This window comes from Catharus ustulatus, chromosome 1 (genome assembly GCF_009819885.2).
Source record: "Catharus ustulatus isolate bCatUst1 chromosome 1, bCatUst1.pri.v2, whole genome shotgun sequence".
In the NCBI taxonomy this organism is placed as follows: domain Eukaryota; kingdom Metazoa; phylum Chordata; class Aves; order Passeriformes; family Turdidae; genus Catharus; species Catharus ustulatus.
In genome coordinates this window covers 162757162-162780424 of record NC_046221.1, presented here as the reverse complement: position 1 = coordinate 162780424, position 23263 = coordinate 162757162, and the positions used below count along the sequence as shown (strand labels likewise).

Genomic DNA, 23263 nt, shown 5'->3' with positions numbered 1-23263 from the left:
CGGCTGGCACTGCAAGGTGTGGCCCCATGCCAGGGTTTGGATGGGGAATGTGACAAGGTTTGTTTGCTCCTTCCAGTCTGGCTCCACGAGCCCAGAGCTGGCTTGTGTCACACAACAAGAGGCAAGTGGCAGCAGGCTGCGCTTCCACGTGCTTTGGAGAAATGATTCCACGGGCTGGCAGGACTGGGGTTGCCCAAAGATGTCTGTTTTCCCAATCCTAGTTCAAAATCAAGCCTGGTTTCTGCATCCCTTGATTATCAACTGAGCTGCTGGGCATGGGAATCACTTGGAGACCAGCAGGATATGGTGCTTCCAAGTCTGGAATTGGGATAAAACATGTGGTCTCAGGTCCTGGGTCATGCTGGCAGAGCAGGACACTCAGCCTTCCTTTAGAAAGCTGTCAATTATTTACCAAATTTTATCCTGAAGCTGGGAAATAAGCCCATCATCAAGCAATTAATCGATTTTCCCACCCCAGCACCTTCCTGATAGCAAATTTCACTTCATCCACATCAAGGCAAACCCTTTCAAACATCATAATTTATTTTGCATCCTATCCAGTATTTGGGGAGACAGCTTCAAATGCTTGGAGCAGGGGAGAAATTATTTACTTCTCCCTTTGGATTGAGCTGCTGCTATTTCATATTTCACAGGAAAAGCTGATAGACTTTTCGTTGGGTTTGTTGTGATCCAAATTGGAAAACCCAGCGTTGTGCAATTTCCCATAAAACAGCTGAATAAGCCAAAGAGGCGAAGTTTGTGAATCACTGGAGCACTTGGAGATTTTAGGGATGGAGATGAGGTGACTGAAGGTGCTTTAATGAGCTGCTCTGCCTGTCACAGGCTTGTTACAACAACACACGTGGGAATATTGCTGCTGTTCCCGGCAGCCTCTCCTTCTTCCCAGTTGGAGGATGGCTCCCAGTAACCTGAGAAGCGTTGCTAATGAAAATTTCCACAGCCATGGATGACACGAACTGACAGAGCTGTGGGAAAGGGAGAGGAAAAACCCACACCCTAATGCTTCTCTGTGAGAGTGAAAATTATGCTTTATTTTATATTCCTGTGCTCTATGAGTTCAGGTACTAAAAAAGAACTGGATAAAACATAACTTTCTGGGCACACAGGAAAAAAATCCACTCAGTGAAAGCCACCAGAGCTGGCTACATCCAGATCCTTGCTTGGAACTGGGCAGCTCAAGGCACATTTGAGCAATATCCTAATTAACAGCCGTGAAACTGGAAAAGATCCAGTGCTTTCAGCATTCCAGGTGGTTGTGCCTCAGTGGGAAAGCACGGTGGGGTTTGGCACAGTAAAGCTGCTTGGTGGATTGTGGAGTGGAAATGTCCATGGAGACATCCTGAAAGCCATTCCATACCAATAAATTTTTGGGATAAATCTGTGTGGTTGAGGGAATAGGGATTTAAATGCTGAACCACTGTCCTAAAGGCTTGGGAAGGTCGGAGATCTAGAAAGAACGAGGAGCAGCAGTGCCAGACTTCAGGGAATGAGAACTTGGGAGTGTTCCAGTACCATTGTGGAGGCAAGGAAAGACCTTTAAGCCCTGTTACCTTTAAGGTATTCCTTGATCTAAAGATAACCAGGAGCCCTGGAAACAAACCCAAAACCCAACACAAACATCCACAGGTGCTGTCCAGGTGTGTGTTGGGGAGGGAGGGAGCTGATTTTGGAAGTGGCAACACCCTCCTGGCTTCCCAAGTGGAATTCCACTGTTGCTGTCAAGAACAAAATGGGATCCTAATGGGAAAAAAAAAAAAAAAGCAATAATGAGGAGAATGGGACAACAGGATTCACACCAGAAGATGACACTGGAAAACACTGGCTCCTTTCAGCTTGGCAGAGTTAAGGCAAGCCTGAGTTAAATGAGATTGGAAATGGGGCTGGATCTAAAACATTAAAAAATTGGAATTATTTCTGTAAGTGAAGGCAGGCAAGAAACCTGACCTGCTTTAAACCTGATAAATATGTGGAAGCTGTGGTTTGACAGAGCAGTTAGGTAAGGCTTAGACAGCTTGTAGGACTCAGGAGCCCTAAAAATTCCCTCCTGTCTCTGTCAGGGATGGAATAAGCCCTGGGAAGGATTTTGAGCACTGACAAGCCAGAAGGGACTTTGGTTGAAATGTCACTTCAGGTCTGCAGAGCTGAGAATATCAACGAGGCGTGGTGTGCTAGGGAGAAAGGTTTGTGTGCCAAAAGCCTTCAGGAATTCTCAGTGGGATTGATCCAAACCCTCTCCCAGCCTGGCCCTGGGAGATTATCCTAATTTATGAGGTGATACAGGGAGATAAAATCTCTCTCTGCTTATCACAAACACCAGGAAAGGCAGATGACAGAAATTCAGTGTTTATGGGTAAGAAAGTGAAGTGCTTCACCTGCTCTAACTTCCCTTACTGCTACGAATACCTGATAGTACATTATATACATAAAATAATGAAATACAACACCTCACAGTCAATTCTTGTTTGAATGACAAAACTCCACATTTTTATGAGATGTTCTGTGGCAGGGAGTGAGCACCAAGCTTTGCTCAGCTGTTCCAATTGTTGATTATCAGCCACATGTGAAATTAGTCCTGTGTAAAATATTTCTACTCTGGTTTATGGAGTCCCTACAGCCACTGGTTCTTGTTGCATCTCTCTACTAAATTTAATTTCTCACTGTTGCAATTTTCCTCTTCTCCACAGAAATGTATTTTGTCTGAGATATCTCTTGGATAGACTTCTCTGGCATCTCTGACTCCTTCTCTGGAAAGTTTTTTCTCCCGGGCTTTAATCCTTCTGATGGTCCTTCTCTGAATTCCCTCTGTTTCACCACCTTCCCTCCTACCTCATCCAGCCCACGTTTTCCTGAGCCACTCCATAGAATCCCAGAAAGTTTTGGGTTGGAATTGACCTTCAAGATTACCCAGTTTCAACACCCTGCCATGGGCAGGGACACCTTCCACCATCCCAGGCTGCTCCAAGCCCCATCCAACCTGGCCTTGGACATTTCCAGGGATGGGACAGCCCCAACTTCTCTGGGATTTTTATTCCAGGGCCTCACCACCCTCCCAGGAAAGAATTTCTTCCGAGTATCCCACAAAACCCACTATTTTCAGTTTGAAGCTATTCTCCCTTGTCCTGACACTCCATGCCCTTGTCCAAAATCCCTCTCCAGCTCTCCTGGAGCTCCTCTTCAGCTACTGACTGCTCACAATAAGAGCTTTCTCCTCTGCAATCCCAGGAATAAACATGACATCAACGCCTTTCCAGAGAGCTGATTTGCAGGATGGAGTGATCCATGTTCCTGGTATCAGTTTCCCAAGCTTCAGGTGAAAACTGGTTTTCAGGACAACACAAATCCTGCTGATCATTACACTGAGCTCAGCTCCCGTGATTCCAGAGGGGTAGAATTTTTTCCAGGGGACTTTTTGGATGCTCCACCATCTTCAGGCATGACTCAGTCGCAGGGAACCTCTCTGCCCGTGGCTGCAGCGATGTTTGATGATCTGATGGATGTTCCACCTCTCATGGGTGTGTGTGTCAACAACAAGACTTTGGGCTTGTTGGGGTGGAGCTGGTCTCCACCCTCCTGATGAAACTCTGGCACTGGGCAGGAAGGAATTCAGGTTTCGTTGGGCTGGAAAGGGGGAAAGTGTGAGCACCCTTCTCCAAGGAGCTCTTTGGGTCTGTCTTCCAGGGGCTCTTTGATATTAAATGTTTCTCCTCCATGGGGATTGTCCAAAAAAATCCAGATTCACAGCTCTGATTCAGTCTCTAAAGAGCTCCTACCCCCTTTTTTTTTTGTTGTCTGAGCTTCATTTTGGTGCTTTCCATCCCCATCTGAAGATGTGAGGTGAGAAGTTGAACCCCTCCAAGCAGAAAAAGGAACTGTACTCACATCTCCCAAATTCAGCCTTAAGATCACTAATCCCAAGGCTAAAGAGCAGGTGCTGCTAAGGATGGGAGGAAACATTCCAAACTTGCTGGATTTTTTAGAAAAAAGATGTGCAGATTTTTACAAGAAGGTGAGTTGTGTTCAGGGCCCTGAGAGAAAAAAGGGGAGTCCAGGGATAGAGTCATGTGGAAGTTGGAATCACTGAATCATGGAATGGTTTGGGTTGGAAGGGACCCTAAAATCTCATCCCATCCAACCTCCCAGCCATGGGTAAGGACACCTTCCACTAGATCAGGTTCCTCTTCTTCCAGCTAGAGGACTGAGGACAGTTCCTTCAGGCATCACTCGTGTTTGGTCCATCCTGGGAATGTAAGTGCCTGAAGCATTTTCTGAAAACAGCAAAAAATGTCCAAGATGTGATTCTGGCTTGGATCCTGGAGGCATTAATATCCACAATTCAGGCATTTCTGGCATCCTTTAAGCTGTGTCAGTCCTACCATGGACTTGAGAGATGTCGAGCTGGTGTAAAGTCCCTGAGTGTGTTGTGTCCTGAACCCACTGGATTTGTTCCAGGGAATGCCCAGGCACACTCTGAGGGCCAAGGATGTTCCCAGAAAGGCTGCTCTGGTTGGAAGGATGAGAAATTCAGACATGATCTGTGACAGCTGTGATCAGGATCAGAGAATGGATCCTGATCCCTTCTAAACACCAGCATTGTCACAGCAATGCAAACCTCATTGTGTCCATTGTTCCGGTGTGATTCCCTTCTCCATCCCAGTGACAGTTGCTGGATTTTAAACACTAAAACAATTTGGATTATTTATGTAATCCCAGTGACATCCCAGTGACAGCTGCTGCCAACCCTCGGTGAAAACCCACATGACCCATAAATCCACACTCTGTCATATAGGGAGCCTGTGTCCATGGGGTTTTCCACCTGAAATCTGGATGATTTGGAATAATGGGGTTGTTAAAGGTTGGAAAAGACCTCTGAGATCACCAAATCTGGCCACCACCGTGTTCACCATTAAACCACATCCTCAGTTGTCAGATCCATGTATTTTTTTGAACCAGGCATGGTGATTCCACCCCTTCCCTTTTCTGATGCTTGAACACTAAAAAGGGCAAGGCTGAAGGATGCTGGAATATTCCTGGGGCTGCTGTTGGCTTGGAATCCCCAGTATCTTTCTCCACACTTTAATCAGCTGATGGCAGTGTTGATCTCTTATCAACAGTACAAGGGCAGCATGCAGAAACTGGCCAGTTACAGAGCCACTTCCTTCCCTTTATCAGGAAGATTTTCCCTCTTTATCAACTCTGTTTGTGCAGAGAAAGGAAACAGAGCCCCTGCTATGAACTTGTCACTTGTCAAAGCCAGGGACTGTCACCGAGTCTGTGACTGAGAAGTGCCTGACACCACTTTGTCAACCTTCAGCATCATCAGCATCATTTGACTGACAGGTTGTCACAAAGTCTGTCACCAGACACAGATCTGGATGAGTCAATCTCAATAAGTAACCCCTGCTAAGTAATAAAATTAGCCTGTGCTGGGTGTTGCCATGGGGATCCAGCACCATAATGGGAATAGCGTGACAAGGAAGCCAGCTCCAATCATCGGGGTCTGTATGGCCAAGGCATGGAGTTGTGGGAGCACCAATTAGCAGAAAACGCAGCAGAAATAATCTTTGAAAATTTGCAGAGTCACGGACAGACTGAAGCAGGACAAAAAAATCCAGAGTGGGAGTCACCTGGCCTGAGCACAGCTTTTCTTCTGTACCAGAGGTGGCTCTTGGGTGACTCACTGGAGCTGTTTCTTTTTCTAGTCAGGCGGACAAATCCAAATTTAATCTGACAAAAGCTTCATCAAAAAGTGGATGGCACTGGGGATTACCTGCTTCCCTTCACTGGCTTTATGAGGAACCCTGCAAGGGTGGAGATGAGGTCACCTGGAGGCCTCTTCTTAGGAAATGTGTGTTTTGTTTTTTGTCATGGAACCGTGGAGTGGCTTGTGTTGGAAGGGACCTTAAAAACCTGTTCCAACCCCTGCCATGGGCAGGGACACCTTCCACTATCCCAGATTGTTCCAGACCCCATCCAACCTGGCCTTGGATACTTCCAGGGATCCTGGGGCAGCCACAGCTTTTCTGGAAATTCTATTCCGGGGCCCTACCACCCTCACAAGGAAGAATTCTTTCCCAATATCCCATCTATCCCTGCCCTCTGGCAGTGGGAAGATATTCCCAGTGTCTTGTCACTCCATCCCTTGTCCCCAGTCCCTCTCCAGCTCTTCTGGAGCCCCTTTAGGCACTGGAAGGGGCTCTGAGCTCTCCCTGAATCCTTTTCTTCTCCAGGTGAGCACCCCCAGCTCTCCCAGCCTGGCTCCAGTCCTGGATCATCTCCATGACCTCTTCTGGACTTGCTCCAGCATCTCCACATCCCTCTGCTGTTGGACTCCAGAGCTGGATGAAGAATTCCAGGCAGGGTTTCACCAGAGTGGAGCAGGGGAGCAGAATCCCTCCCTCACCTTCTGTGGGGACACAGCTCAGGACACAGCTCAGGGGGTCTCAGGGCTGCCTTTCCCTGGCAGAACAGCTCTCAGGCACACTGGGATTCTTGGAATGTCCTGTGCAGGGAGCTGAACTCAGTGATCCTTGTAGGTCCCTTCCAACTCTGGACTTCACTTGAATTTTGCCAATCCCTGCCAGCAGGACCAAGCTCCTTCCTCATCCACCCATGAGTCCAACTTTTCAATCACCCCATCCAACGCCCTCTCCATTTGTTGTCCCACCTCTCTGTATCCTACAGAATTCCAGGGCAGTGTGGCTTTGCCAATTAATTTTGATTTAATCTGACTTCAGCTCCTTTCAGCCTCCTACACCACAGACCAGCTGGGTCCTTCTTTCCTTGCCCATCCCTTCCTGCTGAGATGTTTTTGAGGTGGCACACCCTGATTTCTGGGATCAGGAGTGTATCACACTTGGAATTTTGTTGTCCCCTCATCCAAGTGAGTTTTGGGATGATGCAGTTTTAGATAAGCATAAAAATGGTGATATGTGGTTGGTATATAGATAAATGCATTGATATCCAGAAATATTTGTTGATATAAAAGAAAAAAGAAATTAACTGGAGGTTCAAGGATATGGATGCAAAATGTGAAGTCTGTGGTTCACTGAAAGTGAATGTGAAGTCTGTGGTTCTGAATCAAAAATTCAGAAACCTCTTTTGGTTTTTTTTTCTGTAAAAAAGAGGAAAAGTGGAGAAAAAATTTCTAGAGAGAGTAACTGTGGTCTGACATGGGTGAATAATTTCAAAGATTATTTCAGGAATGAGAGGGAAGCCTAAACCAATGGATGAAAAATGGAGCAGCAGACAAAACAACATGAGGGAGGCTAAGAAATTAATAATAATAAAGTAAAAATTTTCAATAGTCAAAAATTACTTTGCTCTCATGAAAGACGTTGAATGTCATTTATTCAATTATTTAAAATGCATTATTTAAAGTTATTTAGATATTATGTAAAATTATTTACTCTTTAAATTGAGAGACAAAATAAAGTAGTGATAGATGAAAACTGAATATTAAATTAACCATTTGTTTACTCCATAATTAAAATGTTTTTGATTTTGGGGTCAAAGACAGCATAGAAAAAGGTGTCCAGAAAAAGAAATGACCACAACTGAGGTGGAATAAAAAATTCAATATATTCAAACTGGGACAAAGCAGAACAGGATATTTTGCATCCCAGAACTCTTGAAGAACTGAGATACAGAATAGCAGGTCCAGGTCCACTCCCAAATATTGTTTAAAAATTTGTCAAGGCAGAGTCATGAGGTCAGAATTTAGCACCCAAATTAAAAAGAGGAGGGGTAACAGCCACTGCCTGACTTCAACAGAGTACCAGGAGTAAAAACACAGTTTACAGGAAAGAAAATAATAAAAAACTCAGGAAAATACCTAAAATCTAATGTTGTATTTGCTGGTTTTGTGTTAATAAAATCAGATTTTCATGAGTTTAGCAAAGTAATAACACAGAATAATGTGGGAATATTTATTAAAATGGCACAGATGGAAATTAAAAAATGGGTGACAATATTTTTTAAGGCTTGGCAGTGGAGGAGGTGGAAATATTTAAAGTGTTGGGAGTGGGATATGAGCCTGGGGAAACTCATCAGAGCCATTCCTCACTTTTGGAGTGCTCTTGCTTAATATTTTCTGTTAAGACCTTGGAAGATGCCAAATAGGACGGAATGTTCTGGTGCCACAAATTCGGGGAGCCTCAGCAATTCCAGGAGGGATCAGGATAGGGTGAACAACCAGGTGGTTTGGATGCAAGTCACGGATTAAGGAGGATCATCCACCATAACAAGTCAGTTTTACGGTAAATGAGGACGTCACCTGGGAATGATTGGGAGATGAAAGACGCGGGAATTCTCGGATGATCCCGGGCGGAATCTCTGTCAGGAGAAGGTGTTGTGGATGGGGCTGTGCAGGGATGTTGTGCAAGGCACCAGCTCTCAGCACTGGTGCATTTCCCCACCTGTGACTGAGAGTCCTGAATTCCCATCCTAAGGAGATGAGAATATGGGAATATGAAGCTAAAAGGGAAGGCTTAGTAAAGAGGGAGAGCAGCTTTTCACACAGGCAGGTGGTGATAGGACAGAGGGGAATGGTTTTAAACTAAAATTTGGGAAGAAATTCTTCCCTGTGAGCGAGGTGAAACATTGGATTAAGAGAAGCTGTGGCTCTCCCATCCTTGGAAGTGCTCCAGGACAGGTTGGACAGGGCTTGGAGCAACCTGGGATAGTGGAAGGTGTCCCTGACCACAGCATGGGATTGGAAGTAAATGGTCTTGAATGTCCCTTAAACCCCAAAACTTTCCATGATTCTAAAAGAGATGGGATTTCTTAGCAGAAGGAGGAAGGATTCCCAAATGTGGACACACTGAGCAGCAGGGAAGAATTGCCTGAATAGGAAAAATGGTGGCACTAGGGAAAAATACTCATCCACTTCTCCATATAAATGTTCCAGGTTTAGTGCCAGCCTGGGAACTCTCAAGGCTGGAGAAGTGATCCATGTTCATGTCTAGAAAATTGGGATGGAGACACAGAAGTAAAGGCTGGTTTGGACTGAATATAAACCGTGTTTTTGCCAGACACTGGAGTGGAAAGGCTTTAGGACCTTCCCAGCAGTAACATTCCAGGAAAACCTTTAGTCTTGTCAGCCTCCACTGCCCATCTATCCATCCTGGATAGCTGTCCTGACATCCAAGGACGTTGGGTAGTGCCTCATTTGGAGTGCCAGGTTTGCAAATACCCCCATAGCTAAAAATAAGAGTTTATGGACAGTGCTCAGCTCTGGGTACAGTTGAATCCAACTTTTCCACTGTTTTGGCAGCGCCAATGCCCTGGATAACTCTGAGATTTGGAGTGGTAGAAGTGGATGATGGTGGAAGTGCCCAGGTAACATTTCCACTGGTCTGGGGGGGAACTGAGCAGGTTTGAAAGTTATTCCACATGTGAGCAAGGTGAGACTAAAATTCACACCTTGTTTCTGCTGAAAGCATTCCCAAGTGTCATGGCAGCTCTGCCTGGACGGGGTTGGAGGAAGGTGACAAGGAAAATAAGGGTGATATAAGTGGAATGTTCACTTGGTTGTGATGTGTGGGATCTGTTTGCCTTGATAGCCTGTTAAATATATGGAAAGGCTCAGAGGGTTGGGACTGTACGGTCTGTGCAAGAGAAGCTCTGTGGTGACCTCAGAGCCCTTCCCAGAACCTGAAGGAGCTCCAAAAGAGCTGGAGAGGGATTTTGGACAGGGGATGGAGTGACAGGACACACAGAATGGCTTCCCACTGCCAGAGGGAAGGGTTAAGTGGGATATTGGGAAGAAACGGTTGGCTGTGAGGGTGGTGAGGCCCTGGAACGGAATTCCCAGAGAAGCTGTGGCTGCTCCAGGATCCCTGGAAGTGTCTAAGGCCAGTGGACAGGACTTGGAGCAGCCTGGGATAGTGGAAGATGTCCCTGCCCATGGCAGGGATTGGAACTGGATGATCTTTAAATTCCCTTCCAACCCAAACCATTCCATAACTCTGATCCTGATGGACCAGAGAGGATCTTTCTCCTCTTGAGCTCCTCTTGGAAAGAGGCAGCTGTGGTTTCTACTTTAGCCAGAGAATTTGGGCTTGTTCACGTTGAGATCTTAGTCCTGGAGCCAACTAAAAATTTTCCCTGTCATTTCTGTGATGCAAAGGTGTCCCCTGGTTTTTATTTCGTGGTGAATCACCAGGGTGGTGGTGGCAGGGCATTTACCTTGGCGTAGCCACACGGTGTTGTGGCTTTGCTTCCTGGTCTGCTTGGGCTCCACCCTTGGCGTTTTGGGGCTCTTCACAGACAGCGTGGTGAAATCTGTGCAGGGAAAGAGCCAGCTGTCCTAAACAGGTTGGATTAGATTATTTAAGATTAGATTAGATAAATTAGACTGGACTAGACTAGAATTTTCGGTTGGAAGGGTCCTACAATGCCCATCCAGCCCAAGTCCCTGAGCAGTTCAGGGCTGACCAGAATTTCAAGTACATTCTGAAAATTCTAACAGATCTGAGGCATTGATCACCTCTCTGAGAAGCTGTTCCAGTGTTTGACCACCCTCTTGGTAAAAAAATAATTCCTGATGTCCAGTCTATTGACCCTTTCCCACCTGTCCTGTCCCTGGATCCCAGGGAGAAGAGCTCATCATGTCCCTCTCCTCTTTGCCTCCTTTCAGCCTCATCTTCTCCAAACTGTGCAATCCCAGAGCATTCCTTCCAGCCCTTTTCCAGCTTTGTTGTCCTCACGTGGACACATTCCAGGACATTCCCATCATTCCTAATTTGTGGGGCCCAGAATTGCACAGAATGTTTTAGGGGAGGCCATAGCAGTGCTGGACACAGTGGGATAATCTCCCTGCACACAGCCCAGGATGTGGTTTGTCCTCCTGGACACGCGGGTGACTCCTGTGGGAATCCTGTCACATTCCTGGTTTCCAGTCCCTCCTCTCCCAGTTTATCTTGTGCCTGGCGTTGCTCCATCTCAGGTGCAGAATCTGTCATTTATACTTGTTAAATTTCATCTCACTAATAATTAATTTTGTTCTCTTTCACAGCTGGGGAACAAACACCTATCCCAGACTCCATTTCCATTCTTTGCATCTTTTCCACTTTACATAAAGGTCTTTGGGAACAAGACATTTCTCTAGAACAGACACAAAACTTTGGAGGAAAACAAACATTTCCAGCCTGGATATTAAGAATTCCTGCTGAGCATGAAGAATACTGATGTGCAGGCACAGATGTGAGGATTTTCCATGGACCAGCAACAGCAAAGACTATTTTTGTAGACCTTGAACTGGGTTAAGGTTGAAGACACTTTGAAAAGGGTTTGGACAGATTCAGGTTGGGAGGGAATGGTTCAGTCAGAGAACTCTTAAATAATTTTGGAAGAGGAGTTTCCTTCATCAGCCCACTCAGATTTCTCCTGCCCCAGCAATCCCACAGTTCAAAGTAGTCACATTTTTACACAAAACCCTTCTGTCTCTTCAAACACCTTCAGCCTTTTGCTGCACATCTCAACTGTAATAAATATTATTTGTTGATTAAAACTGATATTGCAGAGCATCTAAAAAATTAAAGACCGTGAAATCATGGGAATAGTTTATTTTGGAAGAGTTGCCAAAGATCCTCTCATCCAGCCCCCTGCCATGGACGGGGACAGAGATGCTGAGGATGAGTCTCTGGCATTGAAGCTGACTGAAAAAAAAAGGTCTGTGATTCTTTTTCCTGCCAAAACCCACTGATTGTACCCAAATTGCCTCCTGGGAATGGTCTTTGGGTTGTTTTAACTCCTCTGCCACCTCCAGGGATTGTTTGGGAGATCCTTGACCTCAACTCATGCTGGTGACAGCAGGGATGAGGAACCTCCAGTGCCCAGAGGTGTCCTGGAGGTGTCCTGGAGCTGTGACTTCTGGGCCTGGGTAGTCCTAAAAAGCCAGAAAAGTAGTGAGTTGTTTGTATTTTGGGTTCCATGATTTTAAAGGAAATATTTTTCTCACCCTTTATTCACCCTGCATTTCTGGGTGTATCCCGCCTCTGGTGCTTGTCAAGCAGGATCCTTCCAGGGAACACAATGTGTTTCAGATGTCTTGGCCTTGATTTATCCCAAAATGGGCTCAGAACTTGTACAATTATGCTTAAAAAAAGCATCAAAAGGGGACAATAAATTTGGGGGATAGCCAGGAAGTGAATACATTTAAATTTTTTCTGTTAATCCAAGTGTCAGGGAATTCTCGATTCCTATGGATACAGGTGACACTGAGGAAAAACCTGGAAGAATTTCTGACAGGGACATGCTGGCAAGGAATCCCTGCTTCCCACGGATTCCGTGAATCAACAGATCTCCATGGCAAAGGCAAATATTTCTTTTCCCCATCAAAAGGATGAGGAGAAGCAGGGCAGAGCTGCTGCACTTGAGCACCTGATAACAGAACATTTGCTGCAGAAACATCAAAGGAGATAAATTAATTGGCTGGGATTATGAAGGGCAGGGAAACAACTGTCTTTGATAGTCCATGGGTGTGAGAATGTTGTTAAATGCTCCGTCATTTTACCACAAGGCAACTGGAACCAGTCCAAAGGCAATGACTGCACAGGAGCACCTCATGCACGACAAGGAATTACCATTCCCTACTCCTCCCTGCAAGAGTGGAAAGGGTTGTTTTCCTAATTGTTTTCTTTTAAATATTCACATTTTATTTCAATAGCCAAATTCTGATGGCAGGTCTGCCTTTATTTTTCTAAATTTTCTTCATTTTTCATGCAGAGGAACACAATAGGTCAGGTGTGTTCAAATTATCACACCCCAATTAATGATTTGAAATCTTGGCCACACCTTCCTCTCTTTTTAATTATGACAGTTGAAAAGGTATCCAAAAATAGTATTTTAAGCAGGATGAATGATCACCTCCTCTTAATTAAATAAATACTGGAGTTACAGACAGAGATTACATCATTTTTTCTTGAATTTGTCTGTGAGAGCAGATGAATCTGTTATTTTTGTGAGCTCAAAGGCTGCTGTCAAATGTAAATCCAAAAGCAGACATCACAACTCATTTGGCACCTGGGTTTGGCACCACCCAGGTTTGTCCCTGCAAATGACTCAGTGTGTGGTGACCCCTGAACAGATCAAGTCCATCCCTCCACTTTCACTCCCCTGCTCTGGGTCAAGTCCTCATTCCACAGATTCCCTCCAGGCCAGATTGTATCTGAATGAAAATAAGCAGAAAGGAAGGAGCAAAATGGTTTTGCCCTTTCTGACTCAGCCCCATGCCTGTCACCTCTGCTTCAGGAGAGGTGGTGATAATCACCCCAGCCAGGGAGGGCCACCAGCAGGACTGGGAAAGGTTCCAGGGCTGGGTCATGGTGCCTTTGAGTGATTTATGTGGAGAACCACTGGCAGGAGTGAGCAGGTGCCTTTAAATTTCAGTATTCCAGGCACAGAGGTTGTTCCAGTGTCAGGGGTGAACTTGCCTGGTATAAAAAATTCTGGGAAAGGCATTTCTTATTGAGTTGATGGATTTTAAGGTGATGTCTCCATAAAATATGGATGAGAAATCAGAGGAGCCATGGAGGGAGGAGGGTTGGGGTTGCAGGAGAATCTGAGCATCAAGAGCATCATCAGATGAGTCAGAGCTGTACCTGTTTTTGCAAAGAGTCCTGAAGAAGAGTTTGGAAAGGCATTAAGAGAGCTCAGGATAAGGTCAGAAATGAGGGATCAAGGGATCTCTGGCACATGGAGCTGTCAAGGGGAAGGATGGGAATGGGATTAGTCAAGATTTCATGGGGTGAACTTGGCTTGTCCTGCATGAGAGGCAGTTCTGCAAAGGGCAGGAATTTGGATTGGTTTTAGTGGTAATGATGCCTTAGGAGTTTAACTTTTATATTTTTCATGTATTTGTAATCCTGGAATTCTTTAGTGTGTAACTCTGAAGTTCATGTAAAGTATTAGCTATTTCTTCCCATTTTGCTCAGACAAAACAATTCCTCTCCAGGCCTGGGAATCAGGGACACCTCACTTTCTCAGAAAGTGAGAAATGTAAACAAAACTGAGTTGTGGGGGGACTAAACTTGGGGTAAATGACTTCATTACCTGAAGCTGTAATTGGAAGATTAACCCCCAATATGCAATGGACCAAACTTATAAAGTATAAAAAGTTGTAACCCAGGTTCCATTTTTTGGGTGTAGCCCCCGGGTGGGCTTCATCTGCCTGAAACGCACCTGAAGGCCCTTCAATAAATATAGCTGGGTTACATTCTCTTAATTTTGTCTGCTCTCTGTTTTCAGGTAGCCTGGAAAAGGCATCAGTTTGGCATCAAGGAGTGGAGCAGAGCTAACTGTGCTCCCTCTGTTCTGTTTGTCCCCAAAACCACCTTCACTGCACAGCAGCACGTGCATGACTCAGGGCAGGAGTGTGCCTGGGCAGCGTGGGCTGGGAGCCTTCCCCACCTGACTCTGAGATCATTTTTAGCCTCAGTCTCTCCCCTGGCCTGTTAAAGTCACTATCTGAGCATCTCTCCATGTGCTGGGCCTGATAACATCTGTACAAGGCAGAGGAATGGATATGCTGTGGAACTTGCCCCAGGCCATAAAGGAAATGTTGGGCACAGCAAGGAGCTGCTGGTCCCTGAGCCCAGCTCATCTGGCCTCTCTGCCAGGGGTTTCTCCAGCGGTTTAAATCCAGTTTTCAATCAGCTGATTTCAGAGGAACTTGGTTTTCTGACTGGTAAATGCACTGGATGTAAATTCTAATGTGCTGTAGGAAATACTGGATGGCCTAATCCTCATCCACAGGGATGAATAATGATTAATTTTACTAGGACTAAAGAGAATCATGAAGGCTTGGAATCATGGAATGGGTTGATTTGGAAGAAATCTTCAAGATCACCTTGTGGTCAAGGACAACTTCCACTAGACCAGGTTGTTCCAAGCCCCATCCAACCTGCTCTGGGACACTTGAGTTTATTTTAAAGACCCTGTCCTCAATTTTAGGCCTTTTGAGGAGTGTGGAGAGGACAGAAGAATTGATAAAACTGTTCAAGAAGCAGCTTCCTTGGGCAAAATACATCCAGCCTTGTTTTCCAGATGAATATTGTGCTTGTGTGTCCTGCAGCAGCTCTCAGGATGTTTTATCAGCACCCAAAATGTGAATTATCACAGATTTCTGAACCAACAGAGTATGTTGGTGACAGAGGGTGCAGGGCAGAGCCGAGGGACCTGACCCAGGGTCCTGTTGAGATTTGTGGGGGGTTTGAAGCAGGAGGGAGAACCAACCTTTCTGCCAAGGTGCAGTCCCAGCCCTTGGGAAAACATCCCATCCTCTTCCTGGTCCTGCCCTGGCCCAGCCCAGGTTCTGATCCACGCCTGAGTCATTTATTTGCCCCAGTTCGCCACCTCCTTGCCCTTCCCAAAATTCAGAGGGTTGTTTTTGAGGCTGCTCTGTCGGTGACCTGGATGGAGAGTGAGGTTTGGGGTTATTCCAAGGGCTGTGCCAGGTGCCATCAGTTCCCAGTCCCAGTCCCTTCTCTAAACCAATCTCATCACCAAATCATGGAATCCCAGAATATCTTGGGCTGGAACCCCATCCCCACCATGGACAGAGACACCTTCCTCAAGACCAGGTTGCTCCAAACCACATCCAACCTGGCCTTGAACGTTTCCAGGGATGGGACAGCCACAGCTTCTCTGGGAAAACCTTTGTCAGAGACTCACCACCTTCCCAGGGAAGAATTCCTTCCCAATATCCCATCCATCCCTGCCCTCTGGCAATTTAAAGCCATTCCCTGTGTCCTGTCCCTCCATCCCTTGTCCAAAGTTCCTCCCCAGCTGTCCTGGAGCCCCTTTAGGCACTGAAAGCTCTCCCCAGAGCCTTCCCTTCTTCAGGCTGAGCAACCCCAACTCTCTCTGCCTGTCCTTACAGGAGAGGTGCTCCATGCCATCCTGCCCAAGAACTTCCAGATGCATCCACAGAGAGGATTTATCTCGAGGTAAATCCAGATGAGAATCACTCAGTGGTCAATCCTGGACTCCTTCAGAGCAGAAATTGGGAGAAGAAACCATCCCTTGAGCCTCTGGGTGTTTAGACATTGGGTCTCATCCACCAGAGCTTGGGAAAGGCAGATCTTGGCTCTGGGAAGAAACTCCTCATTACACTCTTGAGGGAGTGGACAGCATTGCCATGGGACCAACGTGTTAAACTAGAGCTGGACAGCCCCTATTTATGCTTCCTTATCTTATTTTTGGGGACAAATTCACCAGATTCCCATCCCTGGAAATGTCCAAGGCCAGGTTGGATGGGGATCTGAGCGACCTGGTCTAGTGGAAGGTGTCTCTGCCCATGGTAGGGCAGTGGAATGAGAATATCTTCACAGTCCCTTCCAACCCAAACCATTCCATGATTTTTTGAATGTGTTTGACCTCTCCAGAAGCTGGAGGAGGCTGTTTCACCCAACATCCCTGAGGGCTCCAATGGCTCCGGTGCCTCCATGCCTTGGCCACTTAATTCCCAGTCTCCAGAAAAGACCATTGTAGCCAAATTGCTTGTTGGGAATGGCCTCTGGATGTGGACATGCCCAGGAATTGTTTCAGAAAGTGGGCACAGGGCATTAAGGTGTCAGGGACATCCTTGCAGTGCAAGGAGGGGATTCCCTGGAATGGAGAATGGTCACCCAGGCAGAAAACAGCCTGACCCCTTTTCAGAGGTGTGACTCAGGAGGTTTGGAAAAGCCAGAATAAATCACTCCACTTGTCCCATATCCTTCCTTACTGATAACCAGATTGGATTCCTATAAACAAGCTGGCTCATTCTTGATTTCCTCTGGGGAAACCCCTTCCCATCTTCCTCCAATTAGCAGCTTCCTTACAATTAGCCTTGCATCCCGAGGATTTGCATACTTTTCTCTTTCACAACAGCAAGATGCTGTAATTATCTCCTGACCTCTCTTTGACTTCACCCCAAATGGGATTTTGACTCTTGTCCCATGGCTGTGGATCCTCCAGGGGACTCATCCCCACCTGTGGATCTTCACATCCTTGGCAACTCCAACAGTTTTCAGGTGGAAGAGAGGAATTTGGGGCTCTTGTCCAACCTCCCTTCCCTTTAAATCCTCACCCACTGCTGCCCTGACTTCACAACTCCTTAAATCCTGTTCTCCCACCTAGGGCTCTCCCAAATTCACTCTCTATGTTTTCTTCCTGCATTTTTACCAGATCTCTTCATGTGGGTGTAGCTTGGAAAACCCACCTGGGAGTTTCTCTCAGGCCTGTTTGTACGATGCTTTTTTGCCAAAGGATCTCCCAATGCAAAGTGGGAACACCCAAGATTATATCCATAAAACAAAACAGCAGGAGAAGGCAGGACATAACTTTGGATCTATAGCTGTAGAGAGGGGCTATAACTGTATATGAGAGATGTTCAAGTTATAGAGCCTACCTTGCATTTAGACACTTCACTGGTGCTGTTGAATCTCAAACCACTGGCCTTGGAACACTGATCCAGCCAGTCCAGATCCCTCTGCAGAGCCTTCCTGCCCTCCAGCAGATCACCATCCTGCCCCATTTGGTGTCATCTGTGAACTTCCCAAGGGTGGTTTTGATCTCCTCATCCAGATCATCAATAAATTTATTGGACTGGCCCCAGTATGGATCCCAACTGGATGTGGCACCATTCCCCACCACTCTGTGCCTGGCATCCAGCCAGTTTTTCACCCAGCTAAGAGTTCACATTCCCAAGCCCTGGGCTGCCAATTTTTCCGGGAGAACGTCATGGGAAGCAGCAGCAAAGGTGAACTCCATGGAGATACATCTGCAGCCTTTCCCTCATCCTGTGGGGAGGTTACCTGGTCACAAAAGGGTTCAGCAGTGACCTGGGCTGGATGTTGTCCGGACATAAAACACCCACCAGCATCTCTGCTGTGTGCAGAAATAGCTGACTGAGTGATAGAACACGTCACACACTCGCAGTTGGTGGAGCAATAACTTTATTTTAGGTGTTCTGCAGTTAACATCAGCACACATTTCCTTATCTGGTAGCACTCGAGCTTTGCAATAAGATTAAAGCAGAAGCCATCATACGGCAAAGAGCTGCCATCAGCTCCCAGGCTGCTGGGTGCCCAACACACCCCACTGCTCCTGGTTACTATTCCTGTTATTTATTAGAGGGGTGCTCCAAGGATTTCTGTGGTCATGGGAGGCATCTTTGCTCCTCAAAATTTGCTGTTGAGGACGGTCCAGAGCACTCCGGCCGCTACCCCTCCGGCCAGCCCGTAGCTGGACCTGACGCTGCCCGCGGCGTTGATGTTGCAGAGGTCGCTGCTGCAGCAGGAGATGTTCCTGTTGCCCACGTTGAAGTCCTGGTAGGTTGCCTCACACGAGGAGTCACATCCCTTGCTGATGATGCTGAAGAGCCCCACGATCCCTGGGAGGAAAGCAGGAGTGTTATTGCAAGGATTCAGTGCAAGGCAAGACTGAATAACGGGATGCTGTTCCTGTCTGAGCTCGTTCAAAAATCAGAATCACAGAATGGTTTGGGTTGGAAGAGACATTCAAAATCATCTTATGGACAGGGACACCTTCCACTATCCCAGGCTGCTCCAAGCCACATCCAATCTGGCCTTGGACAATTCCAGGCATGGGACAGCCGCAGCTTTTTTGGGCCTCACCACCTTTAAAGCAAGGAATTTCCTCTTAATATCCCATCTAACCCTGCCCTCGCTCATGTGAAGCCCAATCCCAAACATCTTTGCAGCACAGAGCCTTTCAATATCTGGGAAATTATGGAAACACGGCTGTTCCCATTTCAGATGGTACAGTCAGTTTGATTTGTTTCTGAGAGGCACAGCCCATTTTTTGGGCTGTTTTTGGCAACTTCTGGTTTTTTGATTTTTGTCAGATTTTGATCAAAAAGCAGATTTTGACCTCCAGGATTTGATCCATTCTCCTCCAGGAGACCTAAAATCCATTCTGGGCACCAAATCTTTGCCACGTGCAATAAATAACAAAGAGTTCTACAACATCGTGGCTCTCCTGCATGTGAACGTCATGGATTTTCACATTCCCAACTGGGATAATTCCTACTGGAGGTATCACATCTACAGCTTGACAGAGAGGAGTTTAAATGTGGCACTGATGGGTTTTGGGCCCCAGGGCTAAGAACAACTCAGCTGTCAGCACAGATCTGGACAGGCCAAACCAAATCTAGAACAAGAGGATAAAAAAATTGTTTTTTCACATTTCCCCACTGACACAGAGATGGAATTTTGTCATTTTCTTTGATTTCACCTCCAATCAGCATCCCCTAAATTCACAACCAGCTTGGACCAGGCTCTGCCCCTCCTATTTTAATTCATGTTTTCAAATATTGCAAAAAATTAACCATTGCCCTTGCAAGCAAATTATTTTTGTTGCTATGAAAAAGAAAAAAAACCTTAATTTTGTGCAGGTAAGGACATTTTCACGGTGAGGTTTGCTGGCCCAAACCACCTGGTGTATCCAGTCTGGGTGAGCCTGGATGGGACCCCTGGGGCTGGAAAGATGTTTGGCTCCAACATCCCAACCAGGACATTCCCCACCCCTGCTTTTCCTTACGGATCACTTCTGTCCTGCACGTATCCTTCTCGCCACAGTCCTTCTTCGTCATGCACTTGGAGTTGCTGAGCTGGGATGAGCAGCTGTAGCATTGCAAAGATGAACCTGCAGGAGACCAGGAGAGGTTAGGAGAGAAATTAGGGAATAATGGAATAGGTTGGGTTGGAAGGGAATTTAAAATAATGAAGTTCCACCCCTCTGCTGTGGAATGGGACAACTTCCAGTTGACCAGGTTGCTCCAAACCCAACCCAACCTGCCCTTGGATTCTTCCAGGGATGAGTAAACCACAGCTTCCCTGGGCAACCCAATCAATATTTTTACCATCTCATTATAAAAAATGCCTTAATTATAGTTAACCTATATATTTTAGTTTTAAAAAATTATCCTTCATCCTATCCCAACAGGACCTCCTAAAACTTTATCTCCAGCTCTCCTGGAGCCTCTTTAGGCTCTGAAATTCTGGATCCCGGAACCAGACCCAGCCCTGCAGGTGGAGAACAATTCTACAATTCTACACCTTTCATGTATCTTCAGTCTATCCAAAACTCTCCAGAGAATTCAACCAAGTGCTTGCACTGGGAAACAGGACCAATCCTGGGGATCCTCAAAGCAAGATATTTCCTCTGCTGTGGGAAAATTTTTATTTTTTTCAATTTTTTTTTATGGATAATAATATACCTGGTTGAGGAGGGAGACGGATTAGGCAGGTGCTGAAGAGATTTTGGATGAGGGAGCAAAAAGAGAGCAGATGGATAGCTGGGCTTGAAGAGGATCATGGAATGGTTTGGGTTGGAAGGACCATTTCATCAGGGACACTTCCCTCCAGACCAGGTTTCTCCAAGCCCCTTTGACCTGGCCTTGAGTGAGGATGGAGCAGGAATTTTCCAAGTCCCTCCCAGCCCCTTGTCTCAGTTCTTAACTTTTGACTTGCCCTTTCTAGAAATCAAAACGCAAATTTCACCCCTCTCTGACCACCAGGTTGTCTCCTGTTCCCACCCCACATGGAAATGCCACTCCTTGGGGATGGAAATCAGTGCTGGGGCTGCTCTGTGCATCCAGCAAAGGCAGGAAAAACCTGGCAGCTCCCAAGCGTCCAGCCCTGGTGAAAAATTGTCCCTAGAGGAGTGAGATTGTGGTGTAATTATCTGTTCCTGTCACCTACTTGTGCCTCAGGGTGTCACTGGAGCCTTGCAAGTGTCAGTTTATATAAGTATATATATATGTGTATGCATAAAATTATTGTTTTCCTTGAGCCCCATGACCACCAAACTTGCATCACAAATCCCCCAACTCAATATCCTGATGCCTGAAATGCTCTTTTAGGACACTGAAAAGCCCTGTTTAGAAATTAGGGGTTGAAGGAATTAATCTGAGGCACTTGGTCTCCCTCTGTCCAAGCCTCTCTGGTGTACATGACTGGTGCAGTCACAGAGGTGAGGAGCCAACCCTCAATTTGTCTGAGTGCTGCACCCTGTTCTCACATTGATCTGACTTTTGAAGCAATAAAAGTCAAATTTTGACTGTTCTGATGGAAGCTGGCAGGGAGAAAGGTCTGAGGGCTGTGCAAGACCCTTCACAGTTATTACTTAAGCATCCTCTGCTGATTGAGAAACTGCTCAAATTTGATTCTTCTCTTCTCTGGTAATAGGGAAAAACTGCTTTAAACCCATTTTTTTTTCTCAGTGGGGCTATAAAAACCTGACATTGTGTAAACCCCACCCATTCAGTCTATAAAATAATGCCTCATGGCATTGTCATTTTTACTGTGCTGCTGAAATTCTATAAATCTGGGCAGCATCAGGGTCCGCTTTTGAAAGGAAGAGTCAGAAAAAAAGTTGGAGGGAAACTTTGCAGAAATGTTGCAATTTTGATAGCCTGGGAAGAAGAAAAATAATCCTCCCACCCCACTCAGCCCCTCCCCTTCCCCCCTTAACTGTATGGTCTGGCTTAAAAAAACTTGGATTTTGATTAATTCAGGATTCACCTTTCCTGGGAGCTGCTCTCCCCAGCACTCAGATCCCACCACCCCCAGGGTGACCCTGTGAATTTTTCCCACTCAACACCCATCTGAAGGGAAATGACAACCTGCCAACATCCCTTCCCTCCTTGCCAAGCCCCATCAACAACCCTCCTTCCTTGAAAATCCAGAGGGAGGGATGAGGGGTTGTTATAAGTGCATGACATTGTTGGCTTTTAGCAATTATTGGGATAAATGTTATATGTATAACGTTAAAATAGCTTTTTTGTATAAATGCAAGATTTTTTCTAATAACAAAAGTCAAACATATTTTTTTTAAAACAACCTTAAACAACCTGCTTAGTTAAAATAACAGCCCGTAAATGTATAATAAAAACTCTACAGCTAACACAACAATTATCAACGCTCACCAGCTACAAAAAGCCAAAACCACCACCCAAATTAAAAAATAATTTAAAAAAATTTAAAACCACAAGCCAAAAAACGCACATACTCTAAAAAAGCAAACTCAAAAAATAACCATGCTAAATAATTATCAAAAAAAGTTAAACTAATTAAACTATACATAAAAAAGTATAAATGCACAATAAATTAATATATTATAAAAGGTATTTAAAAATATTCTGTGCTCTTGGCAACTCGCCAAGCACCCAGCCATTTTAACCCTTTATATATGTCTCCTATTATCTTTTAATTGAACCTTTTTAAATTTAACAAAACAATAAAACGATTTTTCACAGGGTGGGTGCCTGGTGGGGTCTTACCTGAGTCCAGGCACAGGAGTGCTCCCAGCAGGAGCACAGGGAGAGCTTTCATCTTGGAATGACCTCTCTGGGGCTGCCTCTCTGGGCTGGTTCCCTCCTGGGCCAGGTTATATATCCTGGGATGCCGGGCGTGCCCACAAGGTCATCCCTGAGAAGGCACCTGAGGGAGCTGCTGGCAGCACCAAGGGAGGGGTTGCTGCTTTGTGTGTTGGGTTATTTGTGTTTGGTGCCTCTCCTCTTTCTCTGCCACTCTCTGGGCTCCTCTCCATCGCTGCCACCCCCTCCTTCCCTCCTACCCTTGGGCAAAGTGCTCACAGGAGTGGAAAAAGCCCCGGATTCTTCCCAACAAGGCTGGCCTTATGCATTTCTTCAGGGCCACTGAGGTTTGGTGGCACCCTGTGAGCGAGGCTCTCCACCCCCAGTGCCACCCTGAGTGGAGCCATTGTGTTTAAATCGAGGACAAAATGTTCTCTGCATCAACAGCTCCGGGTATTTATCTGCCTGTGTGAGTGATACTCGTGATAACAAGGTATGAGGCAGGGAGGTATGTGAGCAAATTAAAAGTGCATTGGCCTTTTCCAGGTATTGAGGAGTTCATTCGCCCTCATTTGCATTTATTTACTGTTAAAAAGCAACGTCCAGCTCTTATTTTTGATGTTTAAAACCCAAGGGACTTTCCGCTGGATTTATTTGGTGTTTGAGATGTTTCAGCTGGGGCTTGGTTCTCTTTTGTGTGCTCTTGTCTGGGTACAAGCCTGGACACTTGACTCACAGCAGATGCAATGTCACAAGCCAGGCTTGCCCAAAAAATGCCACTTCTCCTCTGGGCCAGGGTGAGTTCAGCCACATTCCAGCCTCAAGTGCGAATGTTTGCTCTCGTGGGTTGAGCAGAGACCTCTCCCATTCCTCACACCCTGTGACCACTTCTCAGGAAATGCCAGGGCAAAAGAAAAC

At 46.0% G+C, this 23263-nt stretch overlaps 1 protein-coding gene across 1 annotated transcript; it reads right to left on the bottom strand.

Moving 5' to 3' along the window:
• Nucleotides 1-17954: 17954 nt before the first annotated feature.
• LOC117003992 (prostate stem cell antigen-like) lies at nt 17955-22509 on the bottom strand. The gene is made up of 3 exons (XM_033074402.1): nt 22310-22509; nt 19567-19671; nt 17955-18397 (listed from the first exon to the last, which is right to left on the bottom strand). Exons 1-3 carry the CDS (start codon nt 22359-22361, stop codon nt 18186-18188), a joined length of 369 nt encoding a protein of 122 aa, XP_032930293.1. The 5' UTR covers nt 22362-22509; the 3' UTR covers nt 17955-18185.
• Nucleotides 22510-23263: the final 754 nt, after the last annotated feature.

Excerpts from the sequence above, each read along its gene's own strand:
- LOC117003992 (XM_033074402.1), bottom strand. The coding sequence starts at position 22,361 with ATGAAAGCTCTCCCTGTGCTCCTGCTGGGAGCACTCCTGTGCCTGGAC. Across the intron at positions 19,672-22,309 it reads ACTCCTGTGCCTGGACTCAG|GTTCATCTTTGCAATGCTAC; the intron begins GTAAGACCCCAC and ends GGTCTCCTGCAG. Across the intron at positions 18,398-19,566 it reads GTGCAGGACAGAAGTGATCC|GGATCGTGGGGCTCTTCAGC; the intron begins GTAAGGAAAAGC and ends CTTTCCTCCCAG.